At 29.7% G+C, this 19272-nt stretch overlaps 2 protein-coding genes across 2 annotated transcripts in view; both read right to left on the reverse strand.

Annotated features, from left to right (window-relative positions):
* The window catches only part of LOC107448470 (uncharacterized), a 57221-nt gene that overhangs the window by 33372 nt on the left and 4577 nt on the right, over positions 1-19272 (reverse strand). The gene's annotated exons all lie outside the window — the stretch shown is intronic.
* LOC107454862 (speckle-type POZ protein-like) lies at positions 7995-8510 on the reverse strand. Its single transcript, XM_021144663.1, has one exon. The coding sequence runs from the start codon at positions 8508-8510 to the stop codon at positions 7995-7997; it is 516 nt and encodes a 171-aa protein (XP_021000322.1).

The raw sequence follows: 19272 nt of genomic DNA on the forward strand, positions 1-19272 counted from the left end.
GTTAAATATTTCAACATATAATTAATAGTACTTTCCTAGTTCAATGAATATTTATTAAAATGTATAAATTTTAATGTAAAATGTGTTGAAATGGTCAAATATGTGCAAATGAAACATTGATATCTAGCTCTATCTCAAATCAACATTTTATACGAATAGATTTGTAACAATTTATTTCTTAAACCAAATATTGTAATATTAAACGTAATTTTAAATAAAATATCCAATATAACATTTGAAATCCACATTTACTTAATAATGAAAATACCTTCCATGGATTTGGTTAACAATTAAACATACAAAGTAGGAAGTTGTGCTACCTGAAAAGTCAAAAGTTGCAGTTGATCCTTCCTACAACTGACTCAGCTAAAAAGCGTTCACTTTTTAAAGTGCGAGGCACACAAACGCATCAGTAACTTCATATCGTCCTTGCTCAGTTCGTCAAACGCATCCGCATTTACAACAGGTTCATAATTTTCGCATATATACTGCACTACTTTTTCCAGAAACACTTTATCGCCGTGCCGATTTGCTAATGAAAAGAGAATGCATACTTTTTCTGCATTAATACTGCCAAGCAATTCTCTTTTGCATTCCTCCTTCAGAGACAATATTTCATACTTGTCAGCAGCGTAGTACAATTCTAGAGCTTCATCAAAATCAGACTTTTCGATCGCTCCCGTGTAAAGAAAAGTGACAAGTCTCTTCATTGCGGTTGCCCCAACGTCTGAGATGGTTACTGTATTTTCTGAAGATTCGCTTGTACCGGGATGGAACATCCTGTTGAACACGAGTGAACGTGCTCGCAGTATCACTTTATGAGCTTTGATGTTTTCATCTCCTGCCTTCAGTACTACATCATAGTTTATGCCGTGATCTAAAATTTTCTTTAAGTCCAAAGAAAGTTCTTTCAAAGAAGAAAGTTTTGATTCTCTTACGGTATTCGCATTGTCATACCTGATGGTGCAAGAGATAATAATGGGGAAATAAATTTCACTAGTTTTCTTTCGAAATACTTCAATGAAAGTAAAACCGTTCATAGTTGGAATGCTTATTGATGATGCATCCTTAACATAAATTCCTTTATATTCACTGTCCGATGTATAAATCATACAATAATCACCACTAACAAATTTTGGATTTTGTAATTTTATATCTAGATAACCATTGCAAACTTTCACCTCAAGACATGAAAATCCTCTGTTTACTACATCAAATGTCGAACTTTGAATCACTCCATTACTGCTCACGTCCGTTTGTTTCAACTTCCATTCAAAAAATATTAAATTGTTTAACTTGACTGAAAACAGATTTTGCCTTTGTGAAATAGCAGCCATTTTACAGTTAATTCAGACACAGAAATGAACTCTCTTTATTTTTCACAAGAAAGAACTTATCAATGTAAGTGACTAAAGTTCAAAAGATAAAATTTCATATCTCACTTTATTAATGAGGATTTTAATCGATTGTAAAATTCCTTTGTATTGGGTGCACTTTCTGTAAAAAAAATTCAAAACTCATTATTCAGCCCTTTGTCTGAAAGGCAAGATTAGTTTACACTTCACGCAGAACTTCATAGTTAGAACGAGAAATCAAAAATGTATATATTACTTTTAAAATGAGGGGGAAATGTATGCTTTGATGTTACTACCTTAACAATTGAAAAAAAAATGTTAACTAATTTTTACTATCATGACACATAAATGAAATGAATAAAAACTTAAACTAACTAAGCAGAAACTGAAACTTAAACTATGAAAAGAATAAAAACTTAAATCATCATTTCCCACCACTTAAAAGACTTAGAAGCTACAATTCCGTTCACTATTTGTAAAAAAAAAAATCCAATTAAATGCAGGGCAAGTTGGCGACTATTATTTTTACAGAGTGGTAACAAATTTGTGTTTTATTTCTTGGCTTGGTAAATTTGATTTAAAAGAATGTTAACTACCACACATGGTACGTAAAACAATTGAAAAAGGAATGCAAGATATTCTTCAATTCTCTTAGAGAATTAAAGAATATAATAGTAGAGAATTAAAGATAATAAGAGAATTAAATTATAGAGAATTAAGTAATAAGAAGAATTTTAATTGTTATGCATGGCACGTGTAACAATTCAAACAGGATTGCAAGCTATTCTTTTAGAATCCTTGGCAAAATGGAAGTGGCAGAATTAATGATGCAGGATGGAAACGCAGATTTATTTTTGCCACGTGGAAAAGAAATTAGTTCATACAAATGGCTAATCACGGGCACTGCAGCTGAAACTACCATCGTTGAACAGCCGACACAATTCTTGGGTTTACGACTATTAATAATAACCTGCTTAACACTTTGATAGTTCGAAGTGCGCGCAACAGTTCAATCATATAAGCAAACATATTCAAAATTTTCAAATTAGAGTTTTAACAAATAGGGAGAGTATTAAATATGAAATCCAGAAAACAGTGTTACTTAGAAATGAACTAAATACAAACAAACCTTGCAAAGTATAAACACTATCAATCAGAAGAGATATTGATGTCGCATCCTCAGTTGGGGTGCAAAGTTAATAAAAAGAAACAATTACACATGGTTAAATATAAGATGTTTGTAACTCAAAATATAATTACAGTTTACAGAGCAGTACTTAAGATATCAAGTTAAAGAAAAGATTTTTTTTAACTCAGTAAATGTACAATCAAAAGAACGTAAAAATGTACTAGCATAACAGTGAGTATGTACATTGAAAGTCAGGTGAATAATTTATGACGCATGGTGCAAAGGCCAGTAGTCTCTCCTGAAGAAAAAAAAAAAGAAATTCTCTAGGACAGGGATGCCGAACCAATGGCACGCGTGCCATTTATGGCACGCGACACACTATTCTGGGCACGCCACTGACCACAACGTTCACTATGAAGCATATTAACAAATTAAAATTCACAAAAACAAACAAAAAATTAATATTTTATGCCAAAAAAACAATCAATTAATAACCATAAAAAACACGCTAACAATAAATAACCAGCAAAAAAAGATTTAACAGTACTGCTTAACTGACNCAAAAACAAACAAAAAATTAATATATAATGCCAAAAAAACAATCAATTAATAACCATAAAAAACACGCTAACAATATATAATCAGCAAAAAAAGATTTAACAGTACTGCTTAACTGACATCTTACAACCTAATATAAGTTATTTGTCATCTAATCTGCAACAACAGAAGTCACACTGATATTACTTTAAGCTGAATTACGCTTATAATTGAGACATTGAAAAATATTTGTTGTTTTTTTCACGGTAAATAAAGAGTTTTGATTTGATAGTATTATTATTTTCCGAATAATCACGAAGTCAAAATTATTTGACGGCACGTCTATGACCTCATTAAACTTTTTTTTTGAAAAAATGGCACGTTGGTGCATAAAGGTTCGCCATCCCTGCTCTAGGAACACTAGTGATTTAAAGTTCAAAATGAGGAATAACATAGTGGCAGAGACTGATAAAAAGCATGAACTTAAAATGCAAAAAAACAACATAAAATAGTTTAAGATAAAATCAAGTGAAAATCAAAACAAAAATCAAGAAGTAAAAATCAAACCATAACAGGTAAATCAATAAGATATTTAACGTATGTCTTTCCCAACAATTTACGATTGCTAATGTTCAACTCCGTAGCTTTGTAATTTTGAACCCAATCCAGAAAACAAAGGAAATCCTGGAACAAGTACTGGGAGAAATTTGCAGTCGTGGAAGACTTTTTGATAGAACTTACCCGTATTTCCGTTACATGGAGAGGAAGACCACGAGAACCTCCCACGGTAAGCCTGACAGCAAGGGACCTCTAACCAATGATTTGTCTACCACTGAGGATAGTTCACGTCAGCACTACGGTCGGTGCAAGCCGGATGCGGAACTCATATCGACCCGAAATCTCTGGATTTCGAACCCGTTTCACCTCATTGGAAGGCGAACGCTCTATCGCCTGAGCTATCGAGGGTCTGCAAATGAATCTCAAAATCTTTCATACATTTGCTGATCAATAAAGAGATTTCTGCTATTAGGAATGAAATTAATTGAAAACCTAAACATTTAGGACCACAGATTAATAGCTAGATAAGAAAAAAATAGAGTTAAAATCTGAGAAATCGGTTTTTAAAATAGAGCTATTTTTCTTTCCGCAAGAAACTTGAAGATGTTTATAATAATCTCATATATTCTTTGTTATTGGTTGATTCGGGCAGTAACCCCTCAAATCTCCACCCTTTTCGCAGCATTAAGTACATATTTCCCATTTTCATATATTATTCAAAATTATTACGTTAACTCCCCGGCTATAAGCAGAGAAATAAATATAGTTGCATGTATATTTGCAGTTTCTACAATTGCACATAACAGAACGTTAGCTCCCAGAAGGACACATTTCTGAAAACAATGATTAAAAAAGGTGACTGATGCCTGCAGTGCACATCACAAGTACTGCCTGGTTAATAAAATAACATTGCAGCTATTTGTACTTTNCTACGATTACTATCAACTCCGTAGCCTTGTAATTTTGAACCCAATCCAGAAAACAAAGGAAATCCTTGAACAAGTACTCGGAAAAATTTGCCATCGTGGAAGACTTTTTGATAGAACTTACCCGTATTTCCATTACATGGAGAGGAAGACCACGAGAACCTCCCACTGTAAGCCTGACAGCAAGGGACCTCTAACCAATGATCTGTCTACCACTGAGGATAGTTCACGTCAGCACTAAGGTCGGTGCAAGCCGGATGCGGAATTCATATCGACCAGCAATCTCTGGAATTCGAACCCGTTTCACCTCATTGGAAGGCGAACGCTCTATCGCCTGAGCCATCGTGGGTCTGCAAATGAATCTCAAAATCTTTCATACATTTGCTGATCAATAAAGAGATTTCTGCTATTAGGAATGAAATTAATTGAAAACCTAAACATTTAGGACCACAGATTAATAGCTAGATAAGAAAAAAATAGAGTTAAAATCTGAGAAATCGGTTTTTAAAATAGAGCTATTTTTCTTTCTGCAAGAAACTTGAAGATGTTTATAATAATCTCATATATTCTTTGTTATTGGTTGATTCGGGCAGTAACACCTCAAATCCCCACCCTTTTCGCAGCATTAAGTATATATTTCCCATTTTCATATATTATTCAAAATTATTACGTAAACTCCCCGGCTATAAGCAGAGAAATAAATATATTTGCATGTATATTTGCAGTTTCTACAATTGCACATAACAGAACGTCAGCTCCCAGAAGGGCACATTTCTGAAAACAATGTTTAAAAAGGTGACTGATGCCTGCAGTGCACATCACAAGTACTGCCTGGTTAATAAAATAACATTGCAGCTATTTGTACTTTCTTTAAAGTTTTCACCCAAATTCGGGATCATAGAAGGATTCAAAGATTGTTTTCTTAAACTTATTGGATTCAATAGTCTATTGTAGAAGTTCATACAATCTAAAAGTGTTTATACATATGTATAAATACTTACTTTAAAACAACAACTTACACTATACAACTTTAAGGAATTGCTTCATATTTAAACGTAGAATAATACCCAAATTTCAACTGGATTTTAAGTACAATATATATCAAAATGTATAAATTCAATACTTTTTACAAAAAGTTAAAAATTGTAATGAACGCTTTGCATTCGTATGTCTACTTTCAACCACAAAAGCATTTTTACCGTTCCAGTCATATATCCGCTCTCAGCTATCAAAGCTTTTTTTTTACCTTCACAGTCGTACGCCTGATATAACAGTAAAGAACATATATAATTCTAAATAATATTTTACCAATTCTCTTCAAGAATAGTACCTTTTTTATTGTTCAATGTATTAAATTTGTCAAAAAAGAAATTCCGACAAGTAGAACAACTAATCATAAACTTAATATGACCCAATAGGATTAAAATGACTGAATTTCTTTAAAAACAATTCACATAATTAACAAAAGAACAATAAATGATATAAACAACATCAGTAAGTATACAACAATTTTATTTTTCTCTTTCTTTTTTACCATAGGTAAAAATTAATTTTAATTATACATTTATGAAGTTTTAAAGAAATCAACTCACTCATACGTTGAAAATTATACACAAAATAAAGTTTAGTGGCATTAGCAAGTTATTAGCAAAATTTCAGCGGCTATGTTTCTTGCAGTAAATTTAAATTCACAAATTTCAGCTTGCACTTATAATATATAATATTTGACTAATTATAATAATAATATAATATATAATAATATATAATATTTATAATATATAATATTATGACTATAATATTTGAAGAGTTCATTTTGAAACAATAAGTAAAAATTGATGGTATATTTATGAGTAAAAATAAATAGTAAACGCATTCAAATGCGGAATTTTTAGATTTCATGACATTACAGAATTTATACAGATTTACAAAAATAGAGATCTCCAATTTCTCTACTATAAAAAAGAGATAATTGAACTTCTAAAATACTTTTTATTTCAAACAATACCGTTCAACTTTATTGTAAAGATAGACTATTTTGTAAAATTTAAATTTCGTTGTGAACACATTTGGTGTCAGTTAAACACATATGGTGGTAATTAAAATTCAAAGGTTAACTAAGACAAAAATAACAGTCTATAATAAAAAAATTAAATTAACCATTTCTAATAAGTGACCATTTCTTTTAATAAAACAATCATACTTTATAGTTTATTTAAAAAACTACACAATAAAATGCACCATGTGTTTTAACTGTCATTTTAGAGTTTACATACTAAATGATCATCCTAATTTTTATATAATTTGCAGTAGTTCAATTAAAATAAAGTAATAGCAAAATTATTTCTTTATCAGGATATCTATGTGTGACTTAATTTATTCATCACTGCTAATTTCAAAATAAGTATTATATCATTGTACTAAAAAACTATTAATTTTAAATACATTGTAATAAAAGTGAAAGCAAAAACAAACGCTTAATATTATTTACAACTATATCATTATATTATATATCATCATTATATTATTTGCACCTATACTGTTAATTATTGTTTACATTGTTGTTTATCACATTTACCATTGTTTTCACTCTATCCTACGAATATACACTGGTTATCATAAATTAAGGAAAAATCACAAAAATAGCGATAACTCTTTCAAAAGTAAGCCAAACCGTGCANGTAAAATGTAAGTTTCTTTGTAAACATATTTGATGTCAGTTTAACACATTTGGTGATAATTAAAATTCAAAGTTTAATTTTATTTTAAAAACATCTATTCTTAAAACTAAGACAAAATAACATATTGTAATTAAAAAATTAAATTAAAAGTGTATTATTTTAACAAAACAATCATACTTTAGAGTCTATTTAAAGAAACTGCACAATAAAATACATAATGTGTTTCAACTGTCATTTCAGTGTTTATATACTGAATGATCATCCTAACTTTTATATAAATTGCAGTAGTTCAATTAAAATAAAGTAATCGCCAAATTATTTCTATATCAGGATATCTATGTGTGACTTAATTTATTCATCACTGCTAATTTCAAAATAAGTATTATATCATTGTACTAAAAAACTATTAATTTTAAATACATTGTAATAAAAGTGAAAGCAAAAACAAACGCTTAATATTATTTACAACTATATCATTATATTATATATCATCATTATATTATTTGCACCTATACTGTTAATTATTGTTTACATTGTTGTTTATCACATTTACCATTGTTTTCACTCTATCCTACGAATATACACTGGTTATCATAAATTAAGGAAAAATCACAAAAATAGCGATAACTCTTTCAAAAGTAAGCCANATATTTGGTTTCAACAACGAGTGTTTTAACTATCTTTACAACTACTCAACATGGTTGAAAGAGAAAACAAATACCGTGTTTTTTTACAAATATTATAAAAAACATATCTAAGCAAATATGGCTTGTAGCTGATTCGAAAATTTCATTTATAAAATAAAAACAATTTATTCTTTTTTAATACCTGGAACACATAAACGCATAAGCAATATTATATCATCTTTGCTCATGTCATTAATAGACTCCATGTTTACAACAGACGGAAAATTAGCACTTACTAACTGCACGACTCCGTTCCTAAAATCTTCATCGTTATGACGATTTGCCAAAGTGAACAGGGAACATGCATTGTTGACATCGAGATTTCTCAGCAATTCCTCTCTGCAGTCGTCTCGTAAAGACAGCACTTCATACTTGTCTGCCGCGTAGTACAGCTCCATGGCTTCATCAAAATTGCACTTTTCCATTCGACCAGTGTACAAAAAAGTGACCAGTTTCTTAAGTGTTGATGCCCTGATGTCTGATATGGCAATCGCATTTTCTGAGGCTTCGATTGAATCGTGACTAAACATTTTGTAGAACACAGGGGAACGAGCTTGAAGAATAATTTTGTGAGCTTTGATGCTCTCTTCCGCCGTTGTGAGTTCGATGTCTGTGTTGAGACCTTCTTCCAGAACCTTCATCAAATCGGAAGAAATCTCATCCTTTCTTTTCTCGTGGGTAACATTCAATGTAGGGAAATAGTCGTTCTTTAACGATTTTGCTATACAACTAACAATTATCGGATATTCTGTGGTAGTTGGTAATTTTAGGAAATCACATCCCAACAAATAAATCCCATCGAATGCGGTGAAATCATTTATTGACTTAATGATACACTTAATACATGAATTGTTCTTGTCAAATATGGTAAGGACATAATTTCCATTTCCCAAAGTTTTGGAATTATGTAGATAAAAATATATCTGTCCTCTTTCTTTAACCACTATTTAAAGAAATGAGTTTATTTTTTCCGCACCTCCAAGGTTGAATTCAGAGCTTCGTAAAACATTGGAATTTCTTAAATCAGACTCTTCAAGCTTCCACTCCGAAAACAAAAAGTTTTTAGAATAAACAATTAAAAGGTTTTCATTTCGTATCACACGAACCATTTTAATGCAGCAAACAACACTTGATTAAATTTCGAAATCGAAATTATAACTTCCTCTTCGAATTAAAAGAAAGTTGATTCCCAATTACATAAGAGTTTTTCAAACAACAGTTACTTGATACGAATATCTTTCACAAAAAGGCAAATAGTAAAAATGCAGAAAGTAATAACACAACAAGTCAAGTACAACCTAACTCAAACACGAAGTGAAACTAAAAAATTACCCATAAGTCTTATCAAATGACGGACATTGAAACACTCCGTCTCATTCTCTCCGTTCAAGGTTAATTCCAATCATTACGTCAAAGAAAAAGCAGTTGCTTATCTTTTTTAATAGTCCAAAATAGAAGAGAATAAACATGAATCATTTATTCGTTATATTTTTTTAAAAAGTTCTCCCCCCCCCTTTCTTTTTTAAATCCTGAGTTTTGCTGTCGTTGCTTTGATGCTTAGTTCGAAATTGCTTTTAATGCGAGTTTCTTTTTTCCTTTTTTTAAATTCTAATTTGTTCTATAGATTTTTTCTGTTACACTTTGTTCTGTTCTGCAGAAGCTGTGGACTTAGAGACTTGAAATCTACGAAAGGTACGAAGATGTGTCAAAAAAGTACAAGAAAAACAATGGGAAAAACATTTTAACACTCGATAATTAGTTTATGAAATGTTAACTGCTAAATTTGAAGTAATATAGCATTTGAACCATTCTGCACTGCGTGGAAATTCCGAGTTGAAATTTCACATGCTGAAAGGGTCATTTTCATTTATGAACTTAATGTTATTTTTCTTCGAAATTCCAAAATGCTCAAAATTTATTACACATTTAAATATTTCTTTATTTTTGCGAATTTTTTTAAACTTTTATTTGTTTCAATAATATCTATTTTTCAATTGGATTGGAAAATTTCTTTCTAACGATCTTCATTTTATTGTCTCGAATTGGACTTCATGTCTAAAATAATAAGTATACATACATCTAGTGTGGCACCATAAACTCGGGTATTTCTCTATCGATTGGCAACAGTATAGGTATAGTTATTCATTTTGTTAGGTTATCTTAAGTAATAATTAAACGAGAGAGAAAAATTATATGTTGTGCAGAGCTGCTGCTAGCTGCTCTATAAAAACAAAAGCTTACCGTCACAATATGTATATATGTTTTTAATTGTGTAATAAGGATAATTATATTTTTGATTTAATATTTCAGTCAATTAACAAATTTTATAATATGAAATTTATATCCTATTCTGTTCTGTTCTTTACCCTATTTACATCTATTTTAAAACTGAAATTTGCACGTGATTATTTTTTACATACATACATACGTATATATACATATTTACGTATCATAACACAATTAATTATTATATAACTAATTAATAATAAGTAATAACTTGTATGACACAATAAATTAACACAATTAATACTAATTATAGCGCATTTAATTAACTACTTATAATTGTATGCAAAATTACGAAAAAAAAATTATTCAGATAGCTCAAATAATTAAGGGTAGTTTTATATTTAAAGAGTATTTTTTGTATTTTTTTTTATCTCATCCAGGGTAAGTTGATTCTTTAACATATGGATTATTGTTTTATTTCACTATTAAATATTACGATTCTTGCATTAAACTATTAAAACAGCGTAATGGTTGAGCTGAGTTCGTTATAAATTCATATATGACTAAATTTGGATATATGGATAATTATGGATAATTATATGGAAATATATGGATAATTATAACACATAACTACTTATAATTGTACGTAAATTTATGAAAAAATGTTTCAGATAGCTTAATTTAATATGAGCAATTTTATATTTTAAGAATATTTTTAGTAATCAATTAACTAAGGGAAATTTTGTAGTTTAAGAGTATTTTTAGAATTATTTAATCTCATCCAAGGTAAGTTGATCCTTTAATATATGGATTATTGTTTTATTTCACGATTAAATATTACGATTCTTGCATTGAACTATTAAAACTGCATTATGGTATAAATGATTTCGTTATAAATTCATATATGACTAAATTAATAAATTTGGAGCCGGTTAGAAACTCAGTTTATGTTAAAGGTTTGCGTAAACCGTTTGATGAAATGGAGGTAAACACAAGAAATTTACGTACTTGAAATGTTACCGAAGGATCGTATGGCCATTTATTAAATCCATTGTTACTGAAATTATTGCCCCAAGATTTAGTTTTAGAATTTCATCGAAAACGTGATAAAAATAAGAATTGTAAAATTTCAGAAATGACATTTTTTAAAAATGAGGTCGAGTCTAGAAAAATTTGTGAATCTGTAGTAAGTAGCCCCAAAAAAACTAAGCCCACCCCTTTTCAAAATTATCAGTGGACAAACGCATCAAAAGAATTACTCTAAATCTAAACATGTAGCCACAGATTCAAGTTTGCATATCCTGTCTAAAAATATTTGTATTTTTTGTGGTTTAACAAATTCTCATGATTGCAAAAAATTGGATGTTGAACAGAAAATTAGTGAACTTACGTCTGACAGTCGATGTTGCGTTTGTTTCAAAAGGATTAATTATCGATTGGACCTACTTCTCTTTGAAGAGAGAAGGCCTTCGCACGTACCCGGTTCTTAGAATTTCCAAGGAACAAGCATAAGTTGTGCAATTTGGGAAGAAAAATATTTGTGTCACAGCGTTAGGACTGCAAGGGATCGGGTTTTCAGTAAGTAGTAACTCGTGCGAAGGTCTTCTCTTTTCAAAGAGTGACTAAATGGATAACTTCTTTGTTATTGGATGATTCGGGCAGTAACTCCTCAAATCCCCTCCCTTTTGCACAGCTTTAAGTATATATTTCCCATTTTCATATATTATTCAAAAATATTAGGTAAACTTCCCGGCTATAAGCAGAGAAATAAATATGTTTGCTTGTATATTTGCAGTTTATGCAATTGCTAATAACAAAATGTCAGCTCCCAGAAGGGAACATTTCTGAAAACAGTGAATAAAAAAGGTGACTGACGCCTGCAGCGTACCTCACAAGCACTGCGTGGTTAATAAAATAACATTGCAGTTATTTTGTACTTATCTACAGTATTCAACCAGATTCGCTATCATGGAAGGATTCATATATTGTTCTTTTAAAACCAATTGGATTCAAAAGACTATTGTGGAAGTTCATGAAATCTAAAAGTGTTTATACATCTGTGCATACATAAGTATAAATACTTGTGCATGCATTGTGTTCATATATGTGCATACATAGTGTTTGTATTAAGATAAACAACTTTAAGGAATTGCTTCATACTCAAACGTAAAATAACACCCAAATTTCAACGGGGTTTTAAGTAAAATATATTTCTAAATATATGAATTCAATACTTTTTACTGAAAGGTAGAAATTGTAATGAACTCTTTGCAGCCACAAAAGCATTTTTACCGTTTCAGTCATACATCCGCTCTAAGCCATTAAAGGTTTCTTTTAGCGCTACAGTCATATGCCGGCTATAACAGTAAATAACATAACTACTGAAAAACACTGTATAACTATTGAAAAATACTGTTGTTACGGGTACAGTTCACTTACGTCCATAGTACATGGAGATGTATATAATATTTTACTAATATTTTATTATTTACTAAATAATATTTTACCAATTGTGTCAAGCATAGAAAACTACTTTTTCTTCATCGTTTAGTGTATTAAATATGTCCAAAAAAAATCTCGACAAGTAGAACAACTAAACATAAACTCAATATGATCCAATAGGATTAAAAATGATAAATTTGTTTAAAAATAATTTACATAATTAAGAAAATAACAATAAATGATATAAACAACATTTGCAGGAAGCATACAATAATTTTATTTTTCTCTTTCTTTTTTACCATAGGTAAAATTTAATTTTAAATATACATTTATGAAGTTTAAAGAAATCAACTATATATAAACTGATAATCTTTAAAATTTATTGTTATACAAATATTAATTTATATCTCAATAAGGTATCTCTCATTAAAAATATTTTGATTCAACAACGAGTGCAATTATCTTTCCAATTTCTCAACATGGTTAAAAAAGAAAACAAATACTGTGCTTTTTTACAAATATTATAAAAAAACATATATCAGCAAATATGGCTTGTAACTGATTCGAAATCTCATTTATAAAATAGGAACAATTTATTTCTTTTCAATACGTGGAGCACATAAACGCATAAGCAATATCATATCATCTTTGCTCATGTCATTAATCGACTCCGTGTTTACAACAGAAGGAAAATTAGCACTTACTAACTGCACGACTCCTTTCCTAAAATCTTCATCGTTATGACGATTTGCCAAAGTGAACAGGGAACATGCATTGTTGACATCGAGATTTCTCAGCAATTCCTCCCTGCAGTCGTCTCGTAAGGACAGCACTTCATACTTGTCAGCAGCGTAGTACAGCTCCATGGCTTCATCAAAATTGCACTTTTCCATTCGACCAGTGTACAAAAAATGTATCAGTTTCTTAAGCGTTGATGCCCCAATATCTGAAATGGCAACCGCATTTTCTGCGGCTTCGATTGAATCGTGACTAAACATTCTGTAGAACACAGGGGAACGAGCTTGAAGAATAATTTTGTGAGCTTTGATGCTCACTTCCGCCGTTGTGAGTACGATGTCTGTGTTGAGACCTTCTTTCAGAATCTTCATCAAATCGGAAGAAATTTCATCCTTTCTTTTCTCGTGCGTAACATTCAATGTAGGGAAATAGTCGTTGTTTAACGATTTTGCTGTACAACTAACCATTATCGGATATTCAGTGGTATTTGGTACACGTGTGAAATCATGTCCAAACAAATCAATCTTATCGAATTCGGTGAAATCAATTATTGACTTACTGATACACTTAATACATGAATTGTTCTTGTCAAATATTGTAAGGACATAATATCCATTTCCCAAAAGTTTGGGATTATGCAGATAAAAAAATATTATCTCTTCATTAACCTCTATTTCAAGAATTGAGTTTATTTTTTCCGCACCTCCAAGGTTGAATTCAGAGCTTCGTAAAACATTGGGATTTCTTAAATCAGACTTTTCAAGCTTCCACTCAAAAAACAAGAAGTTTTTAGAATAAACAAGTAAAAGATTTTCATTTCGTGTCACACGAATCATTTTGATGCAGCAAATAACACTTAATTAAATTTCTAAATCAAAATTATAACTTCCTTTTCGAACGAAAAAGAGTAGGTACGAATTCCTAATTAGATAAGAGTTTTCCAAACAGCAGTTCCTTGATACGAATATGTTTCACAATGAGAAAGCAACAACGCAACTAGTATCTAACTCAAACACCAATTGAAACTTAAAAATTACCCATAAGCCTTAGCGAATGACGACTGACTTTGATAAAACACTCTGTTTCATTCAATCGAAACTAATTTTAATCATTACGTCAAAGATAAAGCTGTTTCTTATCTTTAAATATCCCAAATAGAAGAGAATAAACATCAATCATTTGAATTATTTATTCGTTATATATTTTTACAAATATATTNTTCTCCCCCCCCCCCTCCCAGTCAAAAAATCGTGAATTTCGCCGTCGTTGTTTTTGGTTGTTCAAACTTAATGAAAACATTTTGTTTTGCTGCACAAAAAGAATTAGGAAAAAAAATATTGCAGTGGTGTAGAAACATGTACGGGGAACAATTAATTAAAAATAAATAAAATTTGATATTTAGTTCGAAAATTGATTTTAATGCTTCTTTTTTCCTAAATTCTAATTTGTTCTAAAGTTGTTTTAATGTTCTAATTTGTTCTAAAGTTGTTTTCTGTCACACTTTCAGTACCGTCTTTACGCATGGAAACGCCCGGGAAGTGCCCGGGGGCCCCAAGCATTCAGAGGGTCCTTGAGAATCATACTTTTCATAAATTGTATTAAAAAAAAATAAGAGCAAAAACATTGCATTATACATTTTTTGTTATAAATATATTCCCTCGTAAAACGTGTGCATTTTTTCTGTAAATAGTGATGGATTATCATGCAAGCACTAATAATTTGAATAGTTTATCACCAGTAAAACTTAAAAAGTCAACCGAAATCTATTTTTTCACATTAAAATGTTCTTAAGTACTCAACTAATTTCTCTAAATATGCCTGACCACCACCAACTCCGTTTAGAGTTTATAATTAGTTTAAATAAAGTAATAATTGAACGAGTTTAGAATTACAGAGCACTATGGGACAGCAAGGTTTAAACTAGTTACGTCTGATGTGCTTCGCGAGATGTTTTAATAATTGACTAGTGTGACGAAATAATTCATACCTTCTGAATTTTTTTCACTTGTTATATCCTTATGTCTTTTTAAATTTAATCTTTTCATTAGCTTCTTCGTTTTGAAAAATATTTTATTATTTGAGGACTGCAACTGTTTATCATCTCAATATTTTTTCTAATTATGCATAGTCTAAAAAATGCTTCTCTTTATATGCATTGAGTTTTTGGGGTGATAAAAATGTGTTCAAAAATTATAGCATATCTAAAAATACTTTATTTTATGTATGTGAAGTTTTTTAGTTCGATTTTCGACATGTTGTGGGGGCCCAAAATATTTCTGCTTCCGGGGCCCTGCTTGCTATTAAGGTAGTCCTGCATACTTCTTTTTGTTGTGCAAAAACTGTTGGCTTAGAGACTTGAAATCACGAAGGTACAAAGATGTGTCAAAAGTGTACAAGAAAAACAATGGAATAAAACAAAATTTAACACTCGATAATAAGTTTTCTAAGTATTAACTGCTAGATTTGAAGTAATATTATAGCATTTGAATCGTTCTGCACTGCGTAGAAATGCAATTTCAGAGTTGAAATTTCACATGTCGAAAGGGTCATTTTCATTTATGAATTTAATGCCATTTTTCTTCGAAATATGTTTTCATATAGTCACTATTGCTACAAATTCAAATTTAAAAACTTTTTATTATGTGAATTTGTAGTCTAGGCAGAAAACTGTCTAGTTTCAGGATTTAAAAAAAATCTTCAGGGATGCAACAGACGACTTAAAATGTAAGAAATGGTTAAAATTAGTTCATTATTTTTTATTTAATTTTTCAATAGTAACTACCAACATGACTTGTATTGTAAATTATGCATATTTAAAGCGATAAAATTGTTTGCAATCACCCTCAATTATAAACTGAAAGAAATATGATAAAAAAAGTTCCTAATATAAGGTAAGGTTGAAATACAAGGAATTTAGTTTAAATGAAATGAAATTAAAAAGTTAGAAGATATTTTATAAAAAAAATATTTTAATAATAGTAAAGAAAATTTAAAATATAAAAAAATATTTTAATAATAAAAAAATATTTTAATAATAATAATAATAAACAGCGACAAATATTTAATGCGAAGTGCTCTATTTCTTATATAGAATCAGTTGCCATCTTTTTTATATAAATGTTATACTTTTCTACTCCGTGATAAAATTAAACCTATGCAAACCTTACACTAATTTTAATCCCTTTTAATAGATTTTTGATTTTTATTAATCACCACTTTTAACATTTTTGGTCGCCTGTGGTATCCCTGCATCTTCAACATCATTTATATCTATCGCAATCAAGAATGAGTTATTTCTTAAAAAATAAATAAATAACAGAGTGAAAATTTTAAATTAGATAGGAACTCTATTAACCCTTTAATGGGCCCTTTATTACTAGTAAAGGTAAATTAAAGTATTTTTGGAATTGAAATTGTTTTAAGAACAGTAACTGATATAAAAAAAAAACTCATCTAGTTTATAAAAATGCCATTTTTTTGGTAGTAAATATATTTAACATGATCTATTAGGAACTTACTGACTTTTATTTTTCTTTATTTATAAAATAAATTCCTTAAATGCTACAAACTTCAAAAGGAATTATGTATTTTATAACTTTTATACGTTTTTTAAAAGTGACAAATGGTTACCAATTTTATTCAAACTCACTTCAAGAAAGCTGAAGTTATTGAAAAATGGAAACCTAAATTAAAAGTGGTAAAACGTGGTGGTAAGTATACTTACCACTGTCTTCAAAAGGGTTAACTTTTATTTATTTATCTTTAATTATTTGCTCGTAACTACCACTATGATTTACATTTGAAATTATGTTTATTTAAAACAATATCTATTTTCTGACTGAATTAATAGCAAATTGAAAAAATGCTTAACATTATCGCTAATTTTAATCTCGTTTAACATAGTTACGAATTTTATTAATCACCACTTTTTACATATTTAGTCCCCCGCGACAACTCAAAGTTTTGCAAATATTATTTAACTTTTGTTGTTGGGGAGAAATTACTCAGCCAGCTTCAACCGTTTAAACGATAATGTTCCATTTTTTGGAACATATTCTTCTTTCAAATTCCTAAATACTGGTAACGTAGCTATTTCAGTGTTAGCATACACTAAAAAAAAATTATATAAAAATTTGCGATGTATCCTAAAAAATGTAAATTCTTATATTTTTAAAACCAATTGATAAATAATGGTATGAAATGCAATAATTTATTCCCTAATGTGCTGCTGCTTTTTCCATGAAACAACTTTTCTAATAATTGCTGATAGTTCGGCAAGTAAGATTTTAACGTTAGTCAAAGTCATACTTTTATGTGTTTGGTCTAGAACAGGGCTGTCCAACTGTAAAGAGCCCACGGGCCAGAATTCCGGTCACTAATAACCTGGCGGGTCGCAGTTTGAAAATGTTGAATAATAACCTCTTACACAATAACATACCTGCCAACTTTCACTCTTTTCGAGAATGGATTTTCAGAGTGGTTGTAAAACAATAAACGAAAAACAATCTGGCTCAAATATACATTTATATTTTGATCCTGTTGAAATTCGCTTGCGCAATGATTATTATGCTTTTATATATTTATTGTAATTATTTATATGTAGTGGTGGTCAAACTCATTCATAATTATCATTATAATTCAAAAAGTTAATTGGAATAACCAGAGTATTGCTACCACTTTAAAAATGAAAATAAAATCTTCCCGAAAATCCGGAAGAGTTGGCAGGTTTTCAATAACAATTAATGGTTGAATTATTAATTATAAAACAATGGAACAGAAGGATTATAAAGCAATTTGCTTACATTTTAATAGGAAAACTGAGGTTGATCAACCTGAATAATAAGTTGGCAGGTCGTACCATATGTGTTAGCGGGCCACATTCAGCCCGCCAATTGGACAGACCTGGTCTAGAATACAATAAATGCTTTGATAATCAAGATTATTTAAATAAAATCTCAAATATGTAGTTTACTACCACTTTAAATTTTTAGAAGAAATTTATTCAATAAATTAAATGGATCTTTTTTTAATCACCTATAACATATTTTGGAAAAGTTTTGTTTTACATTTAAACTGACAGTGAAAATAATATTTATTTGCTATTTTTTGTCTTCATAAATATGTTTTAAAATTATATTAACCACCACTATATATAAATTGAATTAACATTTAATCAAATGCATAATAATTTGCGTTATTTTTAAACTCTAACAATCAAACGAAATAGAAAACATGTTTCTGCTTATAATTAATCCTTCTACTACCTCTAAAGAAAATCATCCTCAGAAAGATAAAAAGCTGTTGAAGGCTGTTAAAAATAAATAACTCTTTATCATATTTTAATTAAGTTGTGGTTAAATGAACTTTATTATCCATTGGCGAAATGGGTGTTTGCTTAGGATTTGATGGCGTTGCGCACCTTATTTGGACGTCATCGCACTTTTCAACTGTGTTCAAGAATAATAGTAAACAGTGCACATGCGTTGCTATGGCGACCGTTGATAATTTTTTTAGAAATTTTTTCTTTAACAAGCGGTCATTTATATCTTGATGTATTTACATAATAATGATTTAAAGTTTTTTTTAATATTATTTTTATAATTAACTTATGATTAACAATGATTTTAATATAAATATGAATGCTGAAGAAGGTATTTTGTAACGTCTTGAACCAATCCGACGACAAACATCAATTGAGACAGTTTTTGCAACCCATGATTTGAAATGTTGTGGCGTTTAAAGGAGTCAAAACAGAGAAGTAATCATTTAACCAATGGGTAACCAGCATATATGGCAGTACTTTTACTTTCGTTACTTGTACCGCCGGTACAAGTAAAAAGTACGTACTTTTACTTGTACTTCGTTACTTTTTAAATTTAGTACTTTTACTTGTACTTTCGTTACTTTTTTAGGGAAAAAGTACAAGTATTTGTATCGGAAATGTCGAATGAAATCGTTACTTTTTTCTAAAACTCGGTAAGCTTTCTAAAAAAAAAA

The sequence above is a fragment of the Parasteatoda tepidariorum genome, chromosome 10, assembly GCF_043381705.1.
Source record: "Parasteatoda tepidariorum isolate YZ-2023 chromosome 10, CAS_Ptep_4.0, whole genome shotgun sequence".
NCBI classification, from domain to species: domain Eukaryota; kingdom Metazoa; phylum Arthropoda; class Arachnida; order Araneae; family Theridiidae; genus Parasteatoda; species Parasteatoda tepidariorum.

Coding starts and splice junctions, on each gene's coding strand:
- LOC107454862 (XM_021144663.1), bottom strand. CDS start 8,510: ATGAAGGTTCTGGAAGAAGGTCTCAACACAGACATCGAACTCACAACG.